This window comes from Dermacentor variabilis, chromosome 7 (genome assembly GCF_050947875.1).
Source record: "Dermacentor variabilis isolate Ectoservices chromosome 7, ASM5094787v1, whole genome shotgun sequence".
Lineage (NCBI taxonomy): Eukaryota > Metazoa > Arthropoda > Arachnida > Ixodida > Ixodidae > Dermacentor > Dermacentor variabilis.
In genome coordinates this window covers 153,197,424-153,223,465 of record NC_134574.1, presented here as the reverse complement: position 1 = coordinate 153,223,465, position 26,042 = coordinate 153,197,424, and the positions used below count along the sequence as shown (strand labels likewise).

The following is a 26,042-nucleotide window of genomic DNA, read 5'->3' as shown; positions in this document are numbered from 1 at the left end:
AGATGAAAACTTCCAACAAGAAGTCCAGAGGCTGACAAGCATAACTTTTTCGTGAACAGAATTTATTCTTCGTAAATACTGGCCCAACATGCACAAAATTGTAAAACAAGCCCAAATTCATAAACTATCAAAGGAACTTGGAGAGTTGGCATGAAGGTATGAATGCAGCTTGAATGAAATATATACAGTTATCAATATATCAACGTGGAACGTGACGTCTGTGTCAGCGATACATTTGTGGCTTTATGTAGCACTGAACGACAGTTCCTGCACTGTATGACTGGATAATGATGCAAACTTGTCTGAGTATTGTGCACAAGCATATGTGCATACCTGGCCACCTTCGCCTATAAATATGATCCTGTCTGCTTTCAACAAACTAGTTGCAAGTGACGCTCTTTCCTGTGCTAAAGCTTTTTCTTCCCTTAGTTGCATATTAACTTCGGCGAACAAGATGAACCAACTAGCCCAGCAAAGCAACAATCATTGTTACATTTTAGGTGAAGCTTAAGTAGTGCTCAGTAAGCCAGACGCCCACTTCTATTACAGGTTTTGATATCTTGTGCTTGCAATAATTCCTCTGAAAGAATGTTGTAAAGAACACACATGCAGATGATGGTTCTTGAATATTTACTGGCATAATATGCTTTTATGTCTTTGATGTGTGCTAAGCAAATTTGTTCAGTTGTAACTTGAATGACATAGTCTTTGTAATTACTGTCCTTGCAAAGGCATTCTACTAATGCCTGCATTCTGCTGTGCTGAAGCTAGGCTAGCTAAAGCCTAACAAGCAATGCCCCCTGAAGTTTAGCCAAGTTCCCACGAATTCACAAAATATGGCACAGAGGCTCGCTTAATAGAAAAGAAAAGGGATGCGAGAGCTGCCAGTCTTATGCCAGCAACTTGCCAACAAACAAAACTCTTACTGCACTTGAAGAAGTGGTACCGATGGGCCCAATTTTTCTTAATCACAACCACATGAAACCAACAGACAACGAAACCAAAGCAAGCATAGGGTAAGGCTCTTGCTTTTTTAAAATTGTAATGTAGAAATGATAAGACAAAAAGCAGTGAAAGTGGACAAAAGAAAGATTGCTGCAGGTGAACCACGTGAAATCCACGTCTTCGTTTTATGCGTGCGGCACTCAGACCAACCGAACTACTATAGTGCTGTTTTCCTATCCACTTTTTGGGGTATTATATGTGTACTAAATTTAGGCCTGTAGCCAGAACCACAACTCACGGCCATGGTGACGGATGTAGAACATCCTTTCTACAGCAGGCATTGCGTAGTACATGAACTTTGGAGAAGACAACTGACCAATAAACCCTCATTTATCATTTTTACATTTCAATTAAAAAAAGAGCAAGTAATTTGCCCTAGGCCCTCCCTGGTTTTGATTGTCTGTTGACTTCATACGATTCTTATCGCACCTGTCATGCGCAGTGTCGGCATGTCTCAGCCAGTGAAGTTGCTGAAGTCTGTTTTCAGCTTGATGCTGGGAGCACTTTGGTTGTTTGGGATTGTCTTCGGCGTCTCCGGTCTTTCACCCTCAGGACCTCTGCTGCCAGATCGCACAGCACTCTCAATCTTGGACTTCAGCTGGGGCAACCGGCCAATGACTGCGCGAAACTCCTGCAAGAAACACGATGGTTGACTTGTCCGCAGTGCCGGGTGCTTATACAATGATGCAACAAAGTCACAAGCAGCTAATAAAATGTGCTAGTTGTCTGAGCAACAGCACTGATTTCCTAGAAATTGCTTGGTGTTGTTCACAAAAGAATCCACAAACAGCAATAATACTATATGCTTCCTTTCGCTGAGATTGCAATGTACACATGACACTGAGAAGTGCATATAAACAATAAAGGAAATTTACATTTAATTTAATCTAAACACACCTCTCATGACTTCACATCTTTTTTTTTGTCTCATTTACATGTTTACAATGCCTTTACGTATCACTAGTGCAGAAGTTCGCATTTGCTTCCCACACACTGGAAAGGGGCATGCATTAGAACATCTGCATAACTTCCGCAAGTGATTGAACCAGGCTCTGAACCAAGAGTCGCCAATAACCCAAGCTCGAGATTTTTGCCACAGCGATGGCGGCGCTCACAACGTTGTGTGCATCTTCTTCACTACACAACAAATAAATAAAAGCAGCAATGCAATTCTACACCAACTGCGATGTATGTAGTGGCACCCAGTGTATGGTGCGCAGCTTCCACGAAAAAAAGCTGAATTTTGAAGCAGCCTGCAAACGAGCAGAGCAAGTGTACCAGTCACATCATACTGCAAATAAAATTTCAGCATGTGTGCTCAGGCTTAATAAAAATACCACCATTTCAGAGATGCCACACTGCACAAAATTTCAAGGGCCGACAGCCAACACAGGGTTAAATGCGCATGAAAGGACACGGGTGGAAAGAGGTGCGGGAATACTTATTTTTGGCCTTGTTGGCTCGTTGCAGTAATTGAGGTCGTAGCACTGAATTGAAAACGGACAAGACAACCGGAGGTGCGCTATGAATCAGTAGTGCATGCCCGGTCGTCTTTCTTGCTCGTGACAATTCAGCACTGTGACCTCAATTACTGGAAAGATGTGCCACTTTATACCTGCGGATACTGGGGCCCGACTCGAGTGAGCCGGCCGAGAGCTGCCTGGTGAAGCTTCCTCCTGGCGGTGGAGGCAGCTGGGTGAGTCACAGGGTCCAGCAGCAAGTTCACTAGCACCGGCACATACAGCAGCATCATGTGGGCCTCTGCAATTCAGAAAGGAGAGCCGATCTATAATTAGAAACAGTGTGGTTCAAAAACACCTACAAAGGGGCAAACTTGCCATGCAAACCACACCAGAATGACGAGAATGAAAGACGTTCCCCCCCAAAAAGCGATGTAAATTGTACCAAGTAAATTGACAGCCCCAGAAGCCAAGGAGAGCACGAGATAAATAAGGGTAAATAATGCGTGTTTGGTTGTAAGCAGACTTTACCTTCCTGGTTTAGCTTGGGACTGAACACAAAGAAAGGCAAATGCAACCTGTCGCCAAAGCTACTGAACTCAAATTCCACATGGTGCATGCGGTGCTTTAGAAATCGAGCTACAGTGGTGGCCATCATTCTCCATACTGTCATGGGCATTTGTGTGTGCAAGCAATCCAGCCTTTAAAGCGCCCTAGCAAAACGTTTTGTGAAAGGCGTGAAATGGGTCTGGTAATTAAAAAAATCCTTGTTACAAATATTTCTTAAATGAACAACTGTTGAACGCTCACTGCATGAAAAGAGTTTGCCACAGAACTGATTTGCCACTGAATGAAAAGCGTTGTCAGCATGCTAATATGCTAATGTATGCTAATGATGCTGCACCCTTGCAGCCTTCTCCTCCTTAAAGCGAATAGCTTTCTTTGGCTCTTTTGCCCGTTTTTGTGTTTGGTGGTCAGACTTTCACCGACGATACATACAACTGAGTAGGAGGGCGTGCCCACCGCCGAATGCCAACGGCAAATGTATAATGTTAAAACATCTTCGATACGAATGCAGTTCTCACGAACTTGTGAGCTCAAGATATGGCATTTGCAGCAGTAAAGACAATATTTAGTCCAATTTGATTAAACATCCATGGTTATTGGGAAGGTTGCGAAGATCAGCAACGGACGAAAATGTCAAAGTGGAACTTCTCTCCGTTGAAGGCATGCCTTCATAGCATCGTGTATAGTTGTGCAAGTGAATAGCAGAGCCTGTCGGCACGTGCTGTTGCGCTAGAGCTATGGGGCACCTGAAAGTTTAGGTGCTGTGCTGAAGCACTTGGGAAGGATTGTCCTTGTCTTCTCCTACTGCCCTTTGCCCTTGTGGCAGCTGCAGGAAACAAGCGCTACCTAAACGTCCTCACTGCAACAAATGAAGGCCTTCAAGTGCGTCATTCCTTTAATAAAATGGATAGCTTTCTAAAGCATTTGGCTATTATCTTACACTGACAATCATTGTCGATGGTTCCTGAACAATTGTTTTTTTCCCGTTTTTTACTGCACGGAAGTAAAGTATATTGCACCCACGCAGTAACAATGCCAAACCATGCTCCAGCATCACTGCACCAAGCGTTCATGTGGGGATGAGCTAACACGATTATGTGGCATGACCCTCTACTCCAGGAGAACAAAAGAATCAGTGGCTCACTTCCGTCGGTTGGTGCCGCCGCTAGGAGCGTCTCCAGGGTCTGAAGGCACTCCAGTGCAACGTTGAGGCGCAGGTCGCTTCCTGTGGAACTGCCAAGGTTGTCTGCACAGTGAAGAAGCGTCTCCACCACTCTTGGCCCCAGGCTATGAATGTACGGCGTTGAGATTGATCGATCTTGGTGTTGGAAGATGGACCGCAGGGTCTGGACGCACCATAACTGGACCTAGGGATCACATGAAACGAACAGCTCTTGTAGCTCCAGCATCACTTACAGCGGGAATTCCATTGTATTGAGCATTGTTTTATAGCAGTGCAGCATAGCACAGCATGGAAATACATAGCACAGCACAGCAAACCGCTACACATGTACTGGTGTGATTTGTGACAGGACCTTCGATGGCAACACTTATCTGTGAACATGTTGTACACCATGCAATGCCAAGAAGTATGCGGATGCAGTGAGAGTAACAACATGCAGCCAATGAAAATTTTAGGAAAATTAAAACCGCAGCAACCCTGCATTTAAGCATTTAACCGAGGCATCTTGTGCTTTTCTTATCTTCGGTTGCATAACTACAGCATCTTCTGAACAAGCACTTTGAAGAATGAATGAGAGCCGAGTCTTGAGTCCCTCAATCTTTTGCTCACAAGCAAATGTACTGCCTGTACTTTCAAAGCTGAAACAATGCACACAACAGATGGAGGCCTATGAGGCACAACATGAGGCAAGAATGAGGCACAGACAACATGATCCAAGAAGAGGGCTATGCACCATGTTTGCAAGCCATCTAGGAGAGCAGAGACTAATAGCGTAACACCAATAAGTCTAGCCAGCACTTTGAAAGCAGACTTGTCGGTGACCTTGTGTTGGGAGCGTAGTCACTGCAGTGGAATGCAAGCATCAGCTGCGTGGTCACTTTTTCAACTGATATATCCCAAAACAATGCCATATCAGATCCCTTTAAACACATTTCAACAGATATAGGTAACTGGACAGGCATAATCAAAAACGCACAAGAAAAAAAAATGCCCTTGAGCTACACCAGACACAAGCTTAAAATCTAGCATACTGGCTGCCTTCTGATTACGCTTATTTTTTTTTTATCACTTTACAAGACACACTTTATAAGCTTAGCTTTTGAGAATGGGCAATAGTTCAGGAGAAATTTCTTGTTTTAAAATAGATACACTGCATGTGCGAAATTGAAGTAGAAAATGACTACAGGACTGGTGTTGCTAGCTGAAGCGTATATGTGGATTTGTGAAGTCGCATATGGCTTGTCAGCTATAACTTGGCTATCTCAATGCTGATCTTCAAAAGTGGGGAGGGGGGGGGAGCAGGATTGCAAGAAAGGGAAGATGAATACAATTTAAAATACTGCTTATCTTGTGTCTCTTGTTTCCTGTCATATCCTTTTGTTCTTTTTTTTATATCTTCAGTCATCACGATTACGTAACAACTAGCCCAATAAGAAACACCAGCGCTAACAGACAGGAGAGTTAATCAGACCATGATAATTGGACATTTTGTGCCCAGTATAGTATGGCAGCCTAAGTTACTTAGATGCCACATAAAGTGATTATAGAGCAAGCCTTGCTGTTGCCACTTAATGTCACTTTAAGGGGATGTCATTTAAGAGGAAGGTTTAGCTTGCGAACTCCTATCTAAATATATGGGAACGAAGAAATTGATTTTCTAAGCAACCACCGCACTGATTTTGATAAAGATTCTGACATTTAAAAGAACAAGTTGAGATCTAGTGACTGTGGGAAGCAGATTCTTTATTTAGGCTGTCAGTTTATTTTAGAAAAGTTTTTGAAAATTGGAAAATTTCAAGAATTTACCAAGTTTACAACTCGGTAACTTTGCAATGAAACACAACATCACAGTTATACAAAGTGCACCCAATGATACATCTAAAGCAGATAAAATTGATGTATTATACACCGCTCTAAAATATATCACTAATTTGTGAACAGCACTTCTACAAAGCCATCATAATCATTGTAACTGTTTGAAGTAAGCTGTAAATTCATATACCAAATTTGTCCGCTTTAGATTCTCTAAATGGATGTAGTTTACAGAACTGCGGTATCTGTTTTTAGTGCACAATTACAGATTTGCAAACAACGTGCATCAATTTTTTTCAAACCTACCAATTTTGGGGAATTGAAAAAACAAAAGAATTGCAAGCCCTTAATCAAAATTCTGCTTCCCAGAGTCACTATAATATTTACCTTTCTCTCTCAAATGTGGCAAATTTTATTCCTGTTGGTCCAGCAGTTGTCTCGAACAGGGTAGTTAGGGATACGAGAGGGATGGGGAGGGAAGTGGAATGACACACGTCATCACACGGAATGGTTGGAGGATGGTTTACAGTGAACGAGCTGAACACAAGAAACGAGACACTAGCATAAGCCCGTTTCCGCAACGAAGTCTTTTATAAAAGCAAACGTAGGCCGAGGTACTGCTGATGTGAAGACCCACGATGAATGCGCGAGAGGGCCGAAGCCTGTCAAGCACACAAAGGAACCCACCATGTCCTCCTTGAGCAGTCCGTGCTTGAAGAGGTTGATGCAAGGGTACTGGAGGTTGGCCACTTGAACCACTTCTTTGGGTGCATTCAGCACAAACATGGCGATGGCCAGCAGCATAGAGATGTCATCCAGTTTGCCCGTTTCCTCACCTGTGCCCAACACGACACGTAGATTTGCGTGATGGTGGCTATAGTGCCTCACGTTCCCTTATCACCCTAACAACCACACACATCATTAGACAGTTTTAGTTTAGCGTATGCTATACCATTGCATATGCTATAAAATAGTGGATCGTCACTGCGCATGTGCAGAACGCTAAACAACTCATAGCATATAACGTATGCACACTATTTCTCAGACTTAGCGTTAGCGTCTTTGCGTGGTTTGTGGAGTTTGCGTGAAACATGGTGGCAGTCCCGGCTGCCCGCTTTGAATTGAATTTGGCGTTGCTTTTGTAAAATGCACTTCATTCATAGTAAATGACTGAGTAAACGGCTTTCTCTTAGTCTCAGGCTGCTTCGACTACAGAGTATTATGGATAACCCTGTGGTGTTTTCAAGATCGCTTCTCATTTCGAACGAGTTGAAGTCTGACGAAAGAAATGTTTGAGATGTCAGTGCCACCTATCGCTACAGTCAGGAGATAGCCGTAACGACGGCACATGACGCCTGAGATCCAAAGATCTCGCAGGCCAGCTAAAGCTGCCAAAAATGTGCATTGCTTAGCGTCCGCTATACTATAGCGCACGCTATAGTTGTGTACGCTAAACTAGAACTGTCTATTAAGCAAAAAATAAATATAAATGCATGCTAAGATGTGTTTATCTAGTATTCTGCTTGCATATGCTCACTCTTGTTATATAACCAGCTGGTTGAGCAATGTATCATGTCATCGTGCCCATTTGTGTCACGGATCCTCAAATGGTCTGCGAGTCACTGTCAAGCTTCATGTTGAACAGCAGGAATCAGCAGCTGCTGAAGCTCTGCAGAACCTCACAGTTATGGCTGTGCTTAAAGAGTACTGGTACGCATATATATGGAGTAGCACTTCGTTGATGCAATCCCGTTATGTACAATTTCTCGGTGCCAATGTTTGCAATCGAGAACACAGAAAGTGGCCCACTACAGTTAGGCCTTTTTTTTAACCAGTTCGTATGTTCCAGGAAAACAAGGTTTCTCGGCACTAACATTCAGTATGTTGCCAAAGTGTGATTGTATGATATGTTTTCTGGCTACTAGGTCCCATGTATACGAGCAAAGGTGCAAGGCGCATGCGATCGAGAACGGTAGCCGCCTGCCGTAGAAGTTTCGCCACAATACTCGCCCACCCATCTCACGTGAAAATGCTGGCGCACTCAGTTTCCTAGTTCGGTACCGGAAAATCTCCTCGCGAGTTATTGCACGTCGCATTCACAGCCATCGCCGCCGGCCTTACTGCGATAAGCAACTTAACCCATCTGTTTCACAGCATGTGGGGCGTAGTGCCATAGCTTACTGCATGCCTTTAACAGGTGATAACCCAAACGCATTGCCATTTTCTGCTACTGGTGGCACGAAGTGTAATGTTTCCTTCTGGTGGCATAGTATTCCCTAGTTGCCCACCAGCTCGATTTAGTTTTGGTTTTACGTCGCCGTCTTAAAACGCCACATAATATGAAAACAATTACGAGCGTCTTGGGTAACCTGGGCTCCACTACGTGCGTCAGCGTCTTGTGCCGCAGTGATTCGTGAGTGGGCACATCAAAACTTCTTGCCAAAATGTCCCAGTTGAAGAATCTGCTGGCTCAGGCCAAATTCGAGGAGTGGGAACTGTAAGCTTGCTGACAATGAGCATTTCAGACAGGTGGGCCTCATCATCTCGGTGTGCATTGGTATCTCGTGGTGAAATGATTCGTGCAACGCTTTGCATTGCGTAGACGTCAACCACTGTTGAGTCAATTTTTTTGGTGACTGGATTGTAAATTTTCCTGGTCAGTACTTTTTTTTTCTCGTGTTTTTCCCGGAAACGTTTGAACGAGGTTCTACAATTTAGGCAGCATGATACCACAGGGGTCATTCAGTATTTTTCATATCACAGCAATACAAGAACTGGTATAGTTTGCATGGACCCACTGGGCAGATAGATGCAATGTTCACACTACACGGTTAGGAGATTAAGAAGTTTTCTGCATGCAATCACCTTAAAGGGACACTAAAGGTTACCAGAAACTCAAGTTAAAGTGGTAGAGCAATGTTCTAGAACGTCTAAGGCGTCAATATAATCGCGAACAGAGCTTTAGTAACCGAGAAATTGAGGTAAATGCATGACACGATTTGAGACCCCCCAGCGACATTCCGGTACTAGCCCGATGACGAAAGGTCTCCTCATAATTTGTGTTACTAATACTCAACTACTCGTATTAAAAATATCATTTCATTCGATTATAAGCCGGAAAAAATGCTACTTGTCTACGTCTATTCGATTCTAGGAAAAAATAACATTTTGACGTTACCCTTCAGTAATATGGGTGTTCGAAAGGTTTCGTTTTCGCTCGACTCTGCGCCGCGCACGCTTTGGAGTTTCAGTAGTTTCGTTATCGCGTCGTGCTGTGAGGGTTCTGCTCGCGAAACTTTCATTTGGAACAAGCAGCGAGAATGCCACGTCCATGTGATGTCGTGGGAAGCCCTCGTTGCTTTCCCGCTCCGGAGAGCCGGTGTCGAGGCCGCCGTCGTAGTACGCAACGACGCCGGCAGTGCGAGCCCTCAGAAGCAGGTCGCGCTCGTCGGTGCTCAAATCGCTCAAGTTGAGCCCACCATCGCGAGCCAATCTATCGGTGTCAGGGTCCATTGCGACGAGCGTCGAAGTTAGCGTCATGGAATGAAGTACCAGCTTATGGGCGTCTTGCGCTGGAGTGTGAGGTATAGTAGCGGCGCCTGGTGGCGGTGCGGGAAACGACATCTGGGTCGTGCCAGCTTGGGTCGTATTGAGCCCTGGCTGTGGCGAAGCACGTTTCTAGGCCGAGTTTTGCGTCGATTCGCACATTTTTATGCCCTGTTGCGAGTGCGAAAAGGCTCGTCGCTTCTCATAGACCACGCCGACCACGCTGCGAGCTCGCTGCAGCCTATAGTTTAACGAAAACGGACTCTCCGTGTGCCGTGGGACGTAACGTGGGACGTAATTCGTTTCTCCTTCCGCTAGCCACCATACTCCCGCTTTCGCTCTGCTGTCGGCTCTGTCTTGGCTCTGTTTCTGGCCGCGCGTTCGCGTTTTGCGCAGAAAAGCCGTAGCGCCGTCTGCGGACGCCGTTCTACTCACCGATGGCGCAACGTCACTATGAGACCATGATGTCAGTTCTCCTCGATCGGAGGGCGGGCGATTTGAACTGCGCTAGAGGTACGCGGACGCTTCAGAACGCATTTTCTCTTAAAATAAGTCTCTCCTTGGCACGAAACAAGCGTTTCGAGGTTTCTGGGATGGTATTTCAACAGTCCACGTTGACTTAATAATAACCTTTAGTGTCCCTTTAACCAGCATCCAGTTGGCTCGTTCATTAATCGCAGCTCCATTAAGTTAATAAATTCCACCTCTATGTGACAACAGATCTGCCAATTACAGAAACGCTCGGATGTGTGTTTCATTGGTTGAAGAAAACCTGCTTACCCATTTTGAGCCTGAGCTCAATTCCTTAAGACAGCATGCAAGAAACACAATGCAACAAATGAGAGGTGCAACATGCTCTAAACACAGAAGAGGCAGGGGCACTCATAAAAGTGGCACTTGGTACTCAATAAATGGGCTCAATGCGTTCGAATTGATGTTGACACGGCACTAAGGCGCACATTTATGCTGACTCTGCATTCATTGCCGTTTATTTGCCTTTTGTTTATAAGTAGTGCGATATTCTTAAGCTAATAACAAGCATTTGTGGTTAACACACACTAAATAGTGAATACACAATAAATGAATAAACAACAAAATGAATGAACAAGTAACCTGACACCACTGGGAGCTCTGAAGCATAGCCTAGAATCTTAGCATACATATGTTATGGCTCATTATCAATAAAATATAGTTCAGTTAATAATGCTACACCATGACGATACACCTTCTACACAAAAAAGCCAATATGGAGAACACACACACAGCAAAAGCTCCGAAGGTGCAAAAGGGCATGTTGAGCAATTCACTGTGAAGGCAAGCATGATACAGCACATTTGTTGTGCATCTTTCCTATCACCATCCTTTTGCGCTGTCCAAGATACTAAATCTACTACACTCCCTTTAGTACAGACACGAAGGAATCCGAAATGCAAAAAAATCTGCTTGGCTTATCACAGGCTCAGCTTAACTGATGTATACAGCATCTACAGGAACTGCACAACAGTTCCCAAGCTGTTCATCTTGCACAAGAGTTTGCATTCACTAGGTTCATTTCATATGATATTCGGTGCTCAATACAGCAAAACAGCAAGTGCGCTTTGTTGAGGAGGAAAAGGAATGGCCCAAGAGCTCACTGGTCTTGGTGAAGTCAATGATGCGGGACAGGGTGCTTCGCAAGAGAGCCACCCACTGCTTGGAGTGCTCGGTATTCTGGTGCAGTGGCAGCAGGGCTAAAGCCTTGAGCCCCTGCAGGACTGAGTTGACAGGTGCCATGGTGACCACTAGGCCCCCCGTGGAGACTGGCTGACCGGGCTGGACGGCCACCTCCTTCAGCACGCTCGTCAGAAGAAACAGGATGGTGGGCACCACCGTCATGCAGCCTGCGCCACATCCAGGCAGGAGATCAGAAAACACCATCGCACCCAACTTGTCATACGAATAGTAGACTGTACGAATACTGCAATCAAACCTTGTTACGCAATCGTGCAATGCGTAATTCAAGCTCGAAAAGCGCAAATGTTGATGGATGCACATAATCCTTACCGGCAGGGGAGCAGAGCTGGGGCAGGTCTGCGACGACTCCCAGAGCAGCAGCTATGAGCTGACCCGACTCCGAGTCGAGGGCCCGGGAGCCCAGCGCCCTGTGCCGTACACCATGCAGCGCCGAGGACAGCTGCGGGCTGAGCTGGGGCAGTTGCCGCACCAGCAGGCACAGGCACACCTCTAGCAGGGCGTGCACCACTGACTGGCCAGCCACTAGCTCTCCGCTCTCACCACCCTCGCCCACAGTGGCCAGCACTGTCTCGGCCAGGCCGCGGGGCTCCTGATTCGCCGGGGCCACCTCTACAAGCGAGACATTGCAAACAGCTTCAGTTTCTGCTGTGTTTTGTGGCAAAAACTGGTTAGTGCTATGCTGTCAGTTTGAACACACAGTCCAAGGTCCACATTTACACGTACTACATTTACATTTACTAGATTCTATCGCGAGTTCGATTTTTGCGGCTAGAAATAAAAATTGTAGCCCTCGATTGTAGCATGCACCCCGGTTTTCGCACTTGAAGAAAAATTAATGATGTAATGCCTTTGATTGTTCACTCACCAGTTTTTTATATTAAGAGACAGTAATGGCAATTTCTTTTCATTTTCTCATTGTACTCAGCTACAGTAGACTGAACGTCACTTATTGTCGCTGTTTAAGTCCTCCTTATCGCTGCCAACTGACCACAGCCCCCTCGTCTTCTGTGCTGCTTGTAGCAATTGAGATACTGTATTTCTTAAGTGCCTTGAATACCATGGCAGCCTAATTATAGCGTTTAAAAAATAATATAGCATAACAAACTTGTGGAAAAGGCACAGAGCTACTGCAGCTTCCACAATGGCAGTGACGTGCAGGTTGGATTGGATTACAGAAACGTTAAATGCCAATGATGATAGCCTGCCAGTAATGCACTTTTTGTTTCGTAATCGAAACTAACGTGTACATTAGTTTTTAGCAAATGTTTTATGAAAAAGAGGAAAAAGAGAAAATGTGCATTAGAATAGAGTAAATACAATACGTAGGCAAGTGTGAAACATTAATCAGCACATATTTGTTAAGGAGGGACTGAATATGGAGGAGGCAGTAAGGCGTTTTGATTTTATTCGTCCGACAGCAGTGGCTATGGCTGAAAGAGTTCACTGAGGGACTATGTCATTCACACTGATGGCAGATAATGCTACCAGTGTGAATATCCAACCCTGTCATGTCTTTGCAGATCTGGAGAAAGGTGGTCAGTTCTTATTCATTTACCTATCCATTCTTGCAGTATAATGCAGGGTGGGGATAACAGAAGGATTCTTCTCAACTAAATTCTACTGCTTTCTTATCATTCACCGCCCTCTACCAGCTGATCATGATAATGTGAACAGAGCACTGTTTAGACCACTGATAAAACATGAAAAGAAAAATAATTGTAATAGAATCACAACTTTCTCAATTATCTCAACAACATAGCCATGACTGGTTGTAGGTACAATGGAAAGAATGCCAATAGATGGTATGTCTATTCTATTTGTCACAGATTTGTTACCCTTTAAGGCGCCGTGACCAGGGACCACACAAAGACTTTGAAGTCCCAGTTTATGTTACAAATCCAGTTTCTTCTTCAGTTGTGTGCTAACTACAGGGCCTGAGATTACCTTCTGTTGCCCTGAAACAGCCAAGTCACTGAAGTTCTATCACAGTACAAAACACAGCATAGTGTTCCCCGCCCCCGAGCTACATGTACATGGACCGCATAAATCCTTTGTTGAAACACTGGATCTAGCAACATTTCTTCGACTACTGCCAATCACTTCAAGTCTCCGGCCTAGTGAACTTCTGTCTTGCTTGAAGGTACTACAAAATATTGACTCCCATGTGTGTTTAGTTCCACTTTCCGTTTTTCACCTTTGACAAGTGATCGGGGTTATCATGTTTTTGCTCGTAAAAGAAAAAAAGAAAATAGCAGTCTGTTAGTACCACACAGTTCCTTCGTTCCCAGTGTAGTTACTTCTAGAGTTGCCACCCTGGTGCAAACGGGTCAGACTCGGTCACAGTACAAACAAGCTTCATTCACTACTTAGCTTATGCTGCCTTGTGCACTCTGATGTGCCATACAGATGGAGCTAACACCTCACAAGGTGGCATTACAAATCCCACCTTCTCAAGCAAAGCTGTGGACACTGAAATTCTGCGTGTAATGAGCCACCACAATATGCAACAAAGATGATGCATTAACATAGTCCAATGTGAAACTACCCTATTTTAGAGACCCGATGTTCAAATATTTTGAGCTTAGAAGGTGCGGCAACAGCCTGAAAAATGAGAACAAGGGCATTTTTTGCAGTATTTAGAGCACCGACTGGTAAAACAAGGCAGCAGGGGGAAGCTCTCACCTCTCAATTTTTGCTTTCGTTCAGCATCGTAAGACTCTTGCCAGGCCGCCACAATGAGCTTGGCTATCTTCATAACCATCAGCTGACACTCCGCACTGTCCCTGGCAAGCAACATCCTGCAGCGACAAGGTTAGATGCATGCTAAGCAAAGGAAATTACCGCACTTTACAATTTCAACAATGAACCGGAAGCTTCTATGCAAGCTTCTGACACGCAGACCAAAAACAAAGAGAGAGAGAGAGAGAGAGAGAGACAATGGCAGTGTGTGCTTCCTGCCGCGATTATTCAGTGGCTGTGACATTTCTGTTCAGCAACAGGCCGCCGAATAACATTCGACAGTCCAACTGGGGCACAATGCAAAACTGCTTATTTCTTATTAAGAGCCGAGTTCATGTTAGGGAATCACAAGTAGACAAAAGTTAATCTAGAGATCTCTGCTATGGCTTCTGTCATAGCCCAGCACACATTTGGTACACTTAAACGTCCACAATTTATTTACTATTTAGTCTATATGTATCACTGAGTCGTAAGCAGCGATGCAGGGGCTGTTTGCAAAAAATTACCTTCGGGAACTCTAGCGATGCAGTCATTTAGCTACCGAGAATGATGGGGTAGTATACAGATTTGTCTAATTGCCATGCTTGTGGCTTCACACATTTTTTAGAGCATGATTTAATTACGGTTTGTGTTTCTAAGTTTTCCAGCAATTTCATTTTTCTGAACACATGAAGGTAGTAAGATGCTAGTATGGGCACATTCATAACCGTAGTGAATTTTTTCATCCAAAAGGCAACATTTTGTAGAAAATGATCCATTTACAAAGTCACAAGGCAGCCGTCTGATGCCAGAAAGACAAAGTCTAAGCAAATCCACAGACTGTCAATCATTGCCATGCTGGATGAACCACCACACTTGCAGCTCCGGTCGACACAAGAGCCAGACATCCCACACTTCATCCCTCTGGCTTCAAAAAGCATAGCCACTTTGTAAATTGATCATTTTTGACAAAGTACAGCATTACAGACGCAACAACTCACAATGGTTATGCATGTGCGTGCAGCGTCTTATTGGCTTCATGCATTTAGAAAAATATGATTACTGTGAAATTTAGGAACACGAACCATAATAGATAACGCTGCAAGAATTTGTGAAGCATGATGATTAGACAAATCTATGTATACTACCTGTCATTCTCATGGTTGCTGAATGACCGCGCTGCTACAGTTCCCTGTAATAACTTTTGCAGGAAATATTTTGGTAGGCTTAGAACTTATGGATGATTCCCATTCACTCAGAGAACTTGAAGTTTACACCACTTAGGGCATATCTTGTCCCCAAACAATAATCGTCATCTATCTTGCACGCCTTTTTTTTCTTTAATGCTGTGTGCCCGGTACATCCAGGTCATGATCGGCAAGTAGAAAGCGACTGTACTCTCCCTCTCCCCCACTCTTTCTCCAGCCAGCAAACACTTTTGATGCCCCTGATTGCAGGTCTCCATGGTCCACGACCACAGAGACTCCTGCTAGGCCCTTGAAATGTTTATGATGTAGCGGCACATATAATAGACGCAGACGAAAAAAATCGATAAGACAAGCACCTGTGCCCTTCCTTCTTTTTCGTCTGTGTCTCTTATTTGTCCTGCCACATCACAAATGTAATCCAGCTTGCCCAGTTTTCTATCCTTGCAATGTGTGAAGAGCCACACCTGTGGAGAACGTGACAGAGCTCCACCGAGAGCTGCAGATCCTTTCCCAGGATCTCAGTTGGCAAGGGATGGCTCAGAAGCTGGTACAATGCTTGCAGGCAGATGGGAACGCACTCAGGTGTGTCGGACACTCGCTGCCCGCACAGGGCCTCCATGCAGATGCCTGGAAGAGACGACAGAGAACAAGGAATCAACATGGCAAGCATCTGCTGCTTCTTTAGCAGACCACTACCTGAAGGCAACAGACTTGAGTGCCCGACTATAGACATCCTACACCTAAGTTTGGTTTTTCTCTCTCTCTCCATTCCCCTCCCCACATGTAGGGTAGCAAACTGGACTCTGCCTGGTTCACCTCCCTGCCTTTCCTTCTCCCCCCCCTCTCTCTCTCTTTAGCAGACCAAGTTGGCATCAAAGCCAAACAAGGATGAAAGAAAGCCATACCTACATTTCATTTTCCGTTATAGGAACACTGTAGGCAAATCAGGCTAAGTTCATACATAATGGTGACACATTCATTTCTAAAACAAAAAATACCATTAGGAAAACAATTTGAGGCGAAGTTTTCGAATTTACCTCGTCTTTACCGTCATAGTGGCATTCTTTTCATCCTTGTTTTGGGCTCCTGTACTACAATAAGAGCCTGCAAAAGTGGCCAAGCTGAATCCTTTTCTTACTTGTACTGTTTAATTAATCGGAATTATTTTTACCAACAGGAACTAAACTCCCATCAGCTGGTCACAATGCCACAGTATCTGAGGTCACCAGACCTGGGAACTTGAAAGTGAAGGTTATGCCACCATATACCTTCCACATTTGCTTATTCTCCAGGTAATCCAGATTTCTACTTTCGCTACCCACCGCAGTGTCTCAGTGGCCATGGCGTTCTGCTGCCAAGCGTGAGACTGTGGGTTCGACTCCCCGCCATGGCAGCCATGTTCCCAGTGGCGTAGCAACAGGGGTGGCCGGGGTGCCGTGGGCCCCGGGTGCACGGGGCCAGTAGGGGGGAGGGGGGGTGTCATATACGTCGGAAGACACCCGAAAATTGTCGATATCCTCGCCTTCCTCGACTACCACTCGGGGGGGGGGGGGGGGGGAAGGGGGTTGACAGAAGCGCTAAGGGCCCCGGTTGCCAGACGACCTAGCATGTTCCTACAGGGGCTGAATGCAAATACACTCGTGCACCACATCTTTGGAGCACATAAAGACAGCACATCTTTAAGCAGTCCCTGACTGCTTCTCACACTTCCCGGTAACTGCAATGTATGTAACTGTAATGTCTACCGAGAAACGCTCAAGGTGAACACCATGCACAAAGGCAAGCTTTCTGGTAGAAATGCGGCCCCTTGCATGGAATGCGATGCGGTGGAGGTGAGTGCCATCTGGAAGTGTTTCAAGGGAGTAGGGGCACCACTACGTGGACTTCAAGATATTCACGTGCCGGCGCGCGCGAATGGTGGATGCCGTCAGCGGTCTATGAATTGTAGAAATGCTGGAAAAAGGGTTTGTTTGAGTTTTTGCGTAACAGAATGATGTTTTCTCGCATATTCAAATGACAATCCGAGAGCTATCATGTCTGTAGGATGTGTGTAAGTCGTACTTTACGATTTTTCTACATATTTTAGCTTGAGAAATGCAGTTACTTCAGTAAGTTCCTTGTCCCACATGGAGGGCCTGGGTATGGGCTGCTTGAAAGTCTTTTTGCCAAAATGGCATCCGACGCCGACACCGGATTTTCTGCGACACAGGGCCCTTAACACTACTGCGTTAAAATTAATCAAGAGACTTCACCGAGGAGTCCCCATAGTCCACTGTGCATCTCTGGGACATTAAACCCCCACAATTTAATTTACACTCTCCTTTTAGTAAGATAAGTTTAAGGGATGCTATTCCAAATGTGCAAACAACCCATCCAGTCTGAACTCGTAAATAAGTAAAAGCCTACGGCACAAACATGCAGAACAAAATAAGCTGTAAGCCTTGTGCTGTCAATGAGAGCAACAGTACTTTCTTTGTGTCGAGCTTTACCCACTCATATTCAACATTACCTGTTCTTCGAAATCTGCAGTTTTCATAACCCCTTCTACGCTATAGTATAATTAGAAAACACAGGCAAAATACATAGTGCTACTTTTAAACAATGCAGGCAATGTAGGAAAAAGATCATGAAGGCCACTTGTTTCGCATGCAATAAAGATTCATGCAATATTCAGCCATGACTTTGTCTTTCTCCAAGGGAGCTGTTTTGTACAGCAAGTTGTACAAAACGATGTGGGTGTGTATCACTGGATCACTGGATCACGGCAGCTGCAAACGCATGCACACAAGAAAGAATTTATCTTCTTTACCTGCAGTGCGTGCATTGTTGCTGCCTCAGAATAATATGGCACTGTTATTAGTCAAGCCAACATGTTTAATCTAATCAAGTTTGACTTAATTATGAGCTCACAGATTATTAGTTACGCCGACATGTTCAGTCTAGAATAGCATCATTACGGGCTCACCGTAATTCAGATCCAGTCCATTCTGGAGCTTTACGCTAGCAAGCCCTATACAAAGCCTTCTAGCGTCTCAGCTGGTGTAAGCAAGTAAACCACAGACTTACCAAAGAGCAGGTAGAACCAGTCACGGTTGATTTCCTGGGGTGTCTGAGATTGTGAACTGCGAGATAGGTGCAGGAATGATGCTCCCCCGCGTAATCCTCCTGTTCCTAGACCGTCCGGTGGCGCCTCCTGATGCAGACCACCTTCAAAGCCACCACCTTGTGTCAGCCACAATGATGCAGCATGCAGAATAGGCGGCCATGCATCCCGGTAGTGGGGTCTTGCGGACTCCACCGTGTCGGAGGTGTAGAACGCACCGCCATCATGAGGCAACTGGCTTGAGAACTCTGCGAAAGATGACATTGTGTCTTCTAAAATATCTGGAAAGAAGTGTGGCATTGGTCTCTACGGTACAGATAAAGAAAATACCAGTGAGCCCGTTGTGTTGCCCGCGTAAGTGACTTTCCGATTCCTTGCAACACATGCTGCAGGTATAGTCTAAAACATGGCTGCCATAACATGTTTTCGCCTGTGCAAATGCTGCTGGCTCCTGTAGCCAGTAAAAGCCAAGCCTTTGAGGTCCACTTCTGTTGCTAAGAGGAAGCCGCCACTGCGGCGTGGATTTGAACACCACCTATTGCTGCATTCAGGCCTGGCATTTCTGTGAGCTGTTGCTGACAGCTTTTATTTGTGGCCTGAATCGGGCACTTATCTAAGATTCTGGTTATGAGGGGCGACACAAAAGCTCTCCACCGGTGGGGTATCGTGAAGCACCTTGTTGCAGGAGGCTTTCCGCTGGTGTATTTGTCTGTGAAGAACAAGCGCGTTTTCACAAATTCCACAAGTGGGCGGAAATAGTTGCGTGCAGTGTACTGCCCTCCCGCATGTATTGCCACGGCAAAGTACCATGTTGTATTTACACCCTCTAGACAAAATTTGCTCAATTTCTTAATCTTTATACACTTTTGATCTTTATACACAATTGTGTTTCCCATAATCTGGCACAGGATGCTTCGGTGTGCTATGTGGCTGACGGTGTTTCGGTCCTTGTGCCAAGTTCACTATCTTTGCAAAGTGCCAGGAATGCAGTCAATCGTATACTTCGATGCAGCTAGTGCCGAGCGATGTGCAATCTTGCGAAAGCAGTCATATCCAAGAAAATTATTGCTCAAGAATGTCAACATCAGCTTGCATTAGACAAGGGACGACTACAGAAACGAGGCACACAGGGCGGCTGTACGTTAGCGTCCCGTGCGTCTAGTTTCTGTGGTTGTCCCTCGTCTAATCCATGGTGGTTTACCCACTCTGCAAGACGAGCTAGCCCGTATTTCCATTTCGGCAAAGTTGTGCCACCAGCTGGCTCACCCGCAGGAAGAGACAGCAAAGCGTGGTCCTTGAGTGCCGCCAGCCAGTAGCGGCTCAGGCAGAGAAGCTCGGGGGAGACCAGCTTCAGCAGCGACTCCCTGCCTGCTGTGTCGTCTTCGCCGGCATCGCACTCCTCCTGGTCACTCGAATCGCCACAGGTACGCTTGGGTGCCCCTCTCTCATGCTCTTTCTCCATGGCAACTATGTACACCTGCAACGCCATCACAGAGGTCGCCATTAGCGATTAGTGTCTTTGGTAAATGGTCCATGCAGTGAATATTTAGTCTTCCAGCTGTGTTTTTTGGCTCTGAACAATCTTTCAGGAGCATTCCAGGAACAGTTAAATTGGATGTACATTAAAGGCTCAATCTCAATACATGTGGCACTTTCTTTTCTCTGATGTTTTACATTTGAATTTACCGCTGCCAAGGCAAAGCGATCGTGCTAGTCTTTTGGCAGAGCAAATGAACAGACACACTGATGCAAGAAAAATCCATAATAACTACCACGGTAAACTTGGTGCCTCTGGGTCAGCTCACCTCGGCCCATGCCTTAAGGATGGCCAGTTTCTCGAGGGTGGAAGCACCCTCGTTGTACAACAGCGAGTTGGCCCCCTTCTGCAGTTTGGTCAGCGATGACACCAGCAGCTGGTGGACTCGTCGAAGGTCATTCAGATCGCGGGCCACACCGCTACCAATCCAGGCACTGCAAACCTGCACATAGACAAGGCATGGGGGCTCAGGGCACTTCTCTTTTCTCTCACTCCTTACTGTTCACAGGTGTGGGTCCTTGCATGCTGCCATCACCATTGCGGTTGGCTCTCTGCCGCACTTTGCGCCACAATGCACTACACAGGCGCAATAGTGTTTAAGTAATCTAGCAGAGCTCGATCAGGGTCCAAGGACACTGCCTCAAGGACACTGCCATCTTTCTGAAAGAAAATGAAATTCTACCTTTTCTTGCGCTCAACGTCTTCATCGTCCACTACAGTATACACAATCACACTGGTGTGCGCTCAACCAAGAGGTCATTAAGGTTAAATAGGTTGCTTAGAGTATCACGTAAATGCGCAAGTGCAAACCTCAAGTTACAGACGAGGAACATGGCTAAAGAAACCAAGATCTAAGTCAATAGATGTCTCCTGAAATTTTTTTTAAGAGTTCATGCTTTAGGTTTTTACACTATTCAAGAGTGTGCTGCAAGGTCTTGTTCCATTGGTAATATAAAAAAATAAATTACATTTGTGGCTACAATACTGAGCCTGCCTCACCTGCATGGGCCTGATCAAAGCAACAGACTTCCAAAAAAAACGTCTGCAATGTAAACAGTAGCCTGACATACTTCCATGATTTGAAAGTTAGTTTCCAAACCAACACGATGCACTAAGCATCAATGTTGAAAGCGTAATAAGACTAAGACAACATGAGAACAGTGACCATGCATGGAGGCCAATAGAGGAGGCTCACCAAAACGTAACCCTTTCAGCTTCACAGATGAATCGGTACGTTTCCTCATCTGTCCCACCATGCCACTGATGTACCAGTACGTCCTCCACTCCCTCCAGTTGTATGAGCGCAGTAACAAGAGAGAGCTCCGAGATAGTTCCGCCATCTGTTTCATATTTCATATTTTCTGGGTTTGCTCAGTCTGGGTTCTTGTTAGTGCACTGTGGAACGCGCATCCACAGATGGGAGGGATGGCTACTGGAACTTTGTGCACCGCTACCGTCGTGATTTTCCATTCAAATATTCGCGCCATAGTGCAAGGCCACCACTCTTGCGCGTTTCTGCCATCTGTCGTACATGTTTATAGAAGGTTTTATTTTATTATATTTAATTTTTAACCTTGACATGGCGGTGCTATCACAGAAGCTTGCGCATCAGTACGAAACTAGGTAGAAGATGCAAAACAAAGACAGGAATGTGACAGCCATGTTAAAAATGCATTAGCCATTATGCATATAATTTGTTCCCTTCTGCATAACTGAAAGTAGACTCAACTCCACTGAAAGAAGCCATTACATCATGCTCTTCCCTTCACAGATGCGTCACTGCACAGCTGTGTCATAGCATACCTGACAAGCCATGGCTGTGACGTGAGACGGTGTCTCAGGTGAGAATGCAGGACGCAGAGCTGCTCCAACCTGTTGCCAAACGTTAAATAAAAAAAAGAAAAGGGCAAAGAGTCAATGTTGGCCATCACCAAAAGAGCGAGCCTTGGCACTAGTGATGCATGGTAGTGACTCACCTGTGCCTGGTATTGCTCCAGAATGACGTGACCAGGAAACTCTGGCTCAGGTACTTGCGAGAACTTGTCAATGATGAGCTTTGGGAACAAAGTACAACCATGCTCATGTCAGGCAGGTTATCTTTATGACTATGTGTACGCCGGAATTGAGTCCGTTCAGAATACCAGATGGCTCGCCCACTAACCTGCAACGTCTTTAACCCTTCCAGGCGCAACGGGTCACTGTCTGAAGTGGCAGCCATAAACGCCATGCGGACCAAGTCAGAGAGGTGGAGCACTAAGAAGTCCTCTGCAATGAAATCGACAATGCTGGTTGGCAAAGATAAGCGTGCACTTTACAGAGATTACCTAGAAAGTTCGGCATATTGTGGCTACTGGAAGACTACTCTGCAATATGGCTGTGTTGACAAAGAAACAGTGCAGGCATTGGCCATCTCAAAGGCAAAACTGTGACTCGCACACTTTACGATTAGTAATAGGGTAGGCTGTGAACTAGAAAGCGTGCCACAAAAAAGAAGAAGAAGAAGAAAAATATGTTATACAAATTACTTTGAAGTTGCAGCACACTGTTGACTCAAGTGTGAGTTGGTGCAAATGAGGTAACATGCTACAGCCAAGCCTCCCAAATAAAGCAAGAAATGCAAACTCGTAACATGACATTGCAAGGAATATAAAAAAAAAAGTATAAATAAATAGAAAGCAATACACATCAACAGTAAACGAAATCACAAAAAGCTCTGTGTACAGGCTTTCAAGAATAGATATGGGATGTTCCCATTAATTCGACGTCAAGTAACATTATTCACACTCTACTTTCATTTTTCCTGAACATCTGCAATGTTTCTCTCTCTCTCTCTCTCTTTTTTGCTTGTGACCAAAAATGGCCTCTTATTTGCTCAATTCAACATATCCTAGAGCATCTCTACTTCTTCTCCTGTGTTCTATACTAACTGCTTTTCACTTGACTTTAGTTGGCAGAAGCCAGCAAGCAAGGAGTCCAATGTAATATACGTAAATAAAGCAACAAGTACTCAAATGGCTGCACTGGTATGTATATACAGTTGAGCCTCAATGCAATGTACACGGACATAACAAGATGTCACATATAATGAATTAAATAAAATGTTTCTTGCTAGTATCAGCATGTAACGAATATTGGCAATAATGAAGGTACTTTTGCGTCGGATAGAGGCTTCACTACAGTGGAATCTCGATAAACTGAAATTGCTTAACCGGAACTGCCTCTTAAACAGAACACCATCCTCATGCTTGGTCGGTCCTGTGCTCATGCAATTGTATTCAACTTTGCCTCTCAGTAAATGGAACTCCTGATAAACGGAACCAATTTCCCTGGTCCCTTGAGGTTCCGTTTAAAGAGAGTCCACTGTATAATGATCTTCCACTGTTTAATTTCGGGAACAGACACAAGACCTGACTAACAGCAGACCTTGAAGCATGTGTGAAAATGCTTACGTTTTGGATTGAGGGAGCGCTCTTCGCGTGCCAGGGCGAGGTCGAAGTGTGCCTTGTGGCCCTCGCAGAGCGTGATGATCTTGTGCAGTGACTCGGCCGCAAACACCTTGGTGGGCCATCGTGGCCCAACGGCGGGGTGCGAGATTGGCTCCTCGCCCGCTTTGATGGCCTCTTCGTCGTCGTCAAACTCGTCTGCACCTTCAGCGTCTACTTCCCGCTCGGGTGCGGCAGTGACAGTGGATGCTGATGTGTCTGCAGCAACATTTCAGATGCATTGTGGCTTGTTGGGTGTACGTCACCACACGCGCACCAATTCTAAGGCTTCTTTTGTTGGTGTGACACACACAAGACATACTTCCTGTTGAGGTCTAGAGCTAGATCTCCAGCATATCATTAAAGCCTGTTTCTCTCTTCATTAGGGGAACCAAGAAATTGTCAAGTTTTTTTGTTGGTTAATCTACAATCAAATTTATTTATAATGATACTGGCTTTAATAATACGTCGGATACAACAATGAGCAGTCCATGCACACTTCAAATTTTATGTGTTCTTTGGCGAAATAAACTACTTACTACAATGCTCCCATGTCGCCTTATCAGCTATAACAGTTACATGTGGCTACTGGGTGTGTGCGCCGAAAGGAAAAAGAATGTGAAATCCTCAAGAAAAAAAAAAAAAAAAACAGCCACATTGCTACACTTGTCCTTGTGCTGCGCACCCCACATGGCACGCTTTTGTTGCATTGCCTCAAAATGAAAAAAAAAAAAAAAAAAAAGAAGGAGGCTTGCCCTGCAGGGAACTTGGCACAAAGGCTGGTGTGATGAAGTGGCTAGCATTTTTTTTTTCTTTTCCTGGATATCGGGTTCTTTTTCTTTTCGGCAGAGACGCTCAGAAGACAGATTTAATTGTTATAACCAATAATTAGGCATGGGAACATCATAGTAAGTGGTTTATTTCACCATAGAATACACATTAATGTTCACAGTGCAGCAGCTGCTCATTGTTACATCGGAGCAATATATAGTTAAAACCAGTAATGCTACAGATAGGGTCTGTCGTACTTCTTTCTGTCCAATTAAAATGCTTAAATGTTTGTCTTCACTGCATTTTTTGTGCGACTTGGTTATGAAAATTATTGGTTATAACAATGGTATTTTCATGGCATTTGAAAACTGTTATAAGTGGGTTTGACTGCACATAAAGCCAAGAGACAATGAAGCCAATAAAAGCACAGGGGGAAATTAACTGTACTTTTTCATTGAAAAGTAGAAATAATAAGGAAAAGGAAAATTAAATTGAAGGAACAACTTCAGTAAATTACTCAGCCATTCAGTATTCAGACAATCTTGAGTCATTCAGTATTGTAGCAATGTCACTGGAAGCCTTTAGAATGATTACTACTGGTATTGCAATGAAGAAAAAGTGCTGAAGCAAGCCGGAGATCATCAGAAGCTTCCACAAGTCACCCTCCTCCAATAGGCGATTTTAACACCTCCGTTTTGTGGCACTGTTTGGTGCATGCTTCTAACTCACTGAACAGCTAAGCAAGCATCAAAACTGAAGTTTACCATAGCTCAGTGATTCATTCTTCTCTAATTTTTCTAGAAATGGAGACATGTCGATCAAGTGACTCAGTTCACTATCTTTCCATCGAATGTTACTTTTAACACAACTGATGCCGTTATCCTACACAAGGCCAATTCGAAGAAATCAAAACCTCTCAAGGGACGCCAGTCACCTTACCGGCAGCTGTCAGGACATCCTTGCAGAGGCCCAGCCACTGCCCAAGGCTGTCGTCCAGCATAGCCTGCAGCATGCTGGTCAGCGAGTCGTGCAGGTGGGACACCAGCCGCGGGTCGGTCTCACGGTCGAGCAGGGCAAACAGCACGCCAGGCAGCTCGGCTTCCCAGGGCAGCGGTGCCCCCTCACTTGCCCAGCGTTGACGCTGCTGCTTCTGCTGCTGCTGGTTGGAGCCACCTTTACCTGCACGCAAAGCAGTCAAATTACAAGGTCTAAAGACTTGTTCCAGGGTTTGCGGCGGCTTTTGTAGAAATAGTTCGAGGCTTTTCAAGGAATGCCAAGGCACTGACAAAGCATTTATAAAGAATAAAGCCCCATGACAGATGACAGCTTGAATACAAAACAAGTCTTAAAAAAAAGAGCAAACACTTTTTTCTATAGCACATGGAACTAGAACAAAGGTGCTCGCCAAGCCTTTTATTGCATAGAGCATCAACAGCCACTAAAAATAAGGTGGCTCTCTACCACAAACGTGCTTATCAGTTTAGATTGGCTTGACTTGGTTTAGATTAGCTGATTGGCTTGCATAAACCTTTGCACACAGATACACAATTAAATCAACTAAGCTTAGCCGAAAGCAAGATTCAAGAATTTTTAAGCACTTTGTGAAACTTATGTGTTTTCAAGGCCTTGAAAATGGCAGTTTCACACTAGTGGGTTTTAAACAGATTCAAGGATCACTGCGAACCCTGTAGTTCATACTCTGTGTTTGGTGCACTATATGTACAGCGATCGCAGAGTAAGCTTATAGCATATGACGAAGTCAAAATCTGGAATTTTCAGAAAGGTTGAAAAAGAGAGACTTAGAAATGAGCAAGTGCCCAAGAAGAAGTATACTGCTAAAACTTTTTTAAAGTGTAATAAAACTAACGCACCTGATGCTTGCCTCAATAGAGAGGCTGCAATACAATACAAGAGAA

General features: G+C 44.8%; 1 protein-coding gene across 4 annotated transcripts in view; it reads right to left on the bottom strand.

Annotated features, from left to right (window-relative positions):
- LOC142588173 (HEAT repeat-containing protein 5B) overlaps positions 1-26,042 on the bottom strand; it is a 65,421-nt gene that overhangs the window by 1,615 nt on the left and 37,764 nt on the right. For all 4 annotated transcript variants that reach the window (XM_075699678.1, XM_075699680.1, XM_075699681.1 and 1 more), the window contains 16 exons: positions 25,066-25,305; positions 23,323-23,574; positions 22,035-22,138; positions 21,850-21,927; positions 21,677-21,745; positions 20,142-20,315; positions 19,603-19,813; positions 18,300-18,584; positions 15,698-15,860; positions 13,990-14,105; positions 11,617-11,916; positions 11,208-11,453; positions 6,715-6,863; positions 4,177-4,399; positions 2,621-2,766; positions 1,435-1,636 (listed from right to left, as the gene is read on the bottom strand). In XM_075699678.1, the coding sequence (XP_075555793.1) occupies positions 1,460-1,636; positions 2,621-2,766; positions 4,177-4,399; positions 6,715-6,863; positions 11,208-11,453; positions 11,617-11,916; positions 13,990-14,105; positions 15,698-15,860; positions 18,300-18,584; positions 19,603-19,813; positions 20,142-20,315; positions 21,677-21,745; positions 21,850-21,927; positions 22,035-22,138; positions 23,323-23,574; positions 25,066-25,305 (2,933 nt within the window). In that variant the 3' untranslated portion in view covers positions 1,435-1,459. The remainder of the gene's footprint in view (positions 1-1,434; positions 1,637-2,620; positions 2,767-4,176; positions 4,400-6,714; positions 6,864-11,207; positions 11,454-11,616; positions 11,917-13,989; positions 14,106-15,697; positions 15,861-18,299; positions 18,585-19,602; positions 19,814-20,141; positions 20,316-21,676; positions 21,746-21,849; positions 21,928-22,034; positions 22,139-23,322; positions 23,575-25,065; positions 25,306-26,042) is intronic.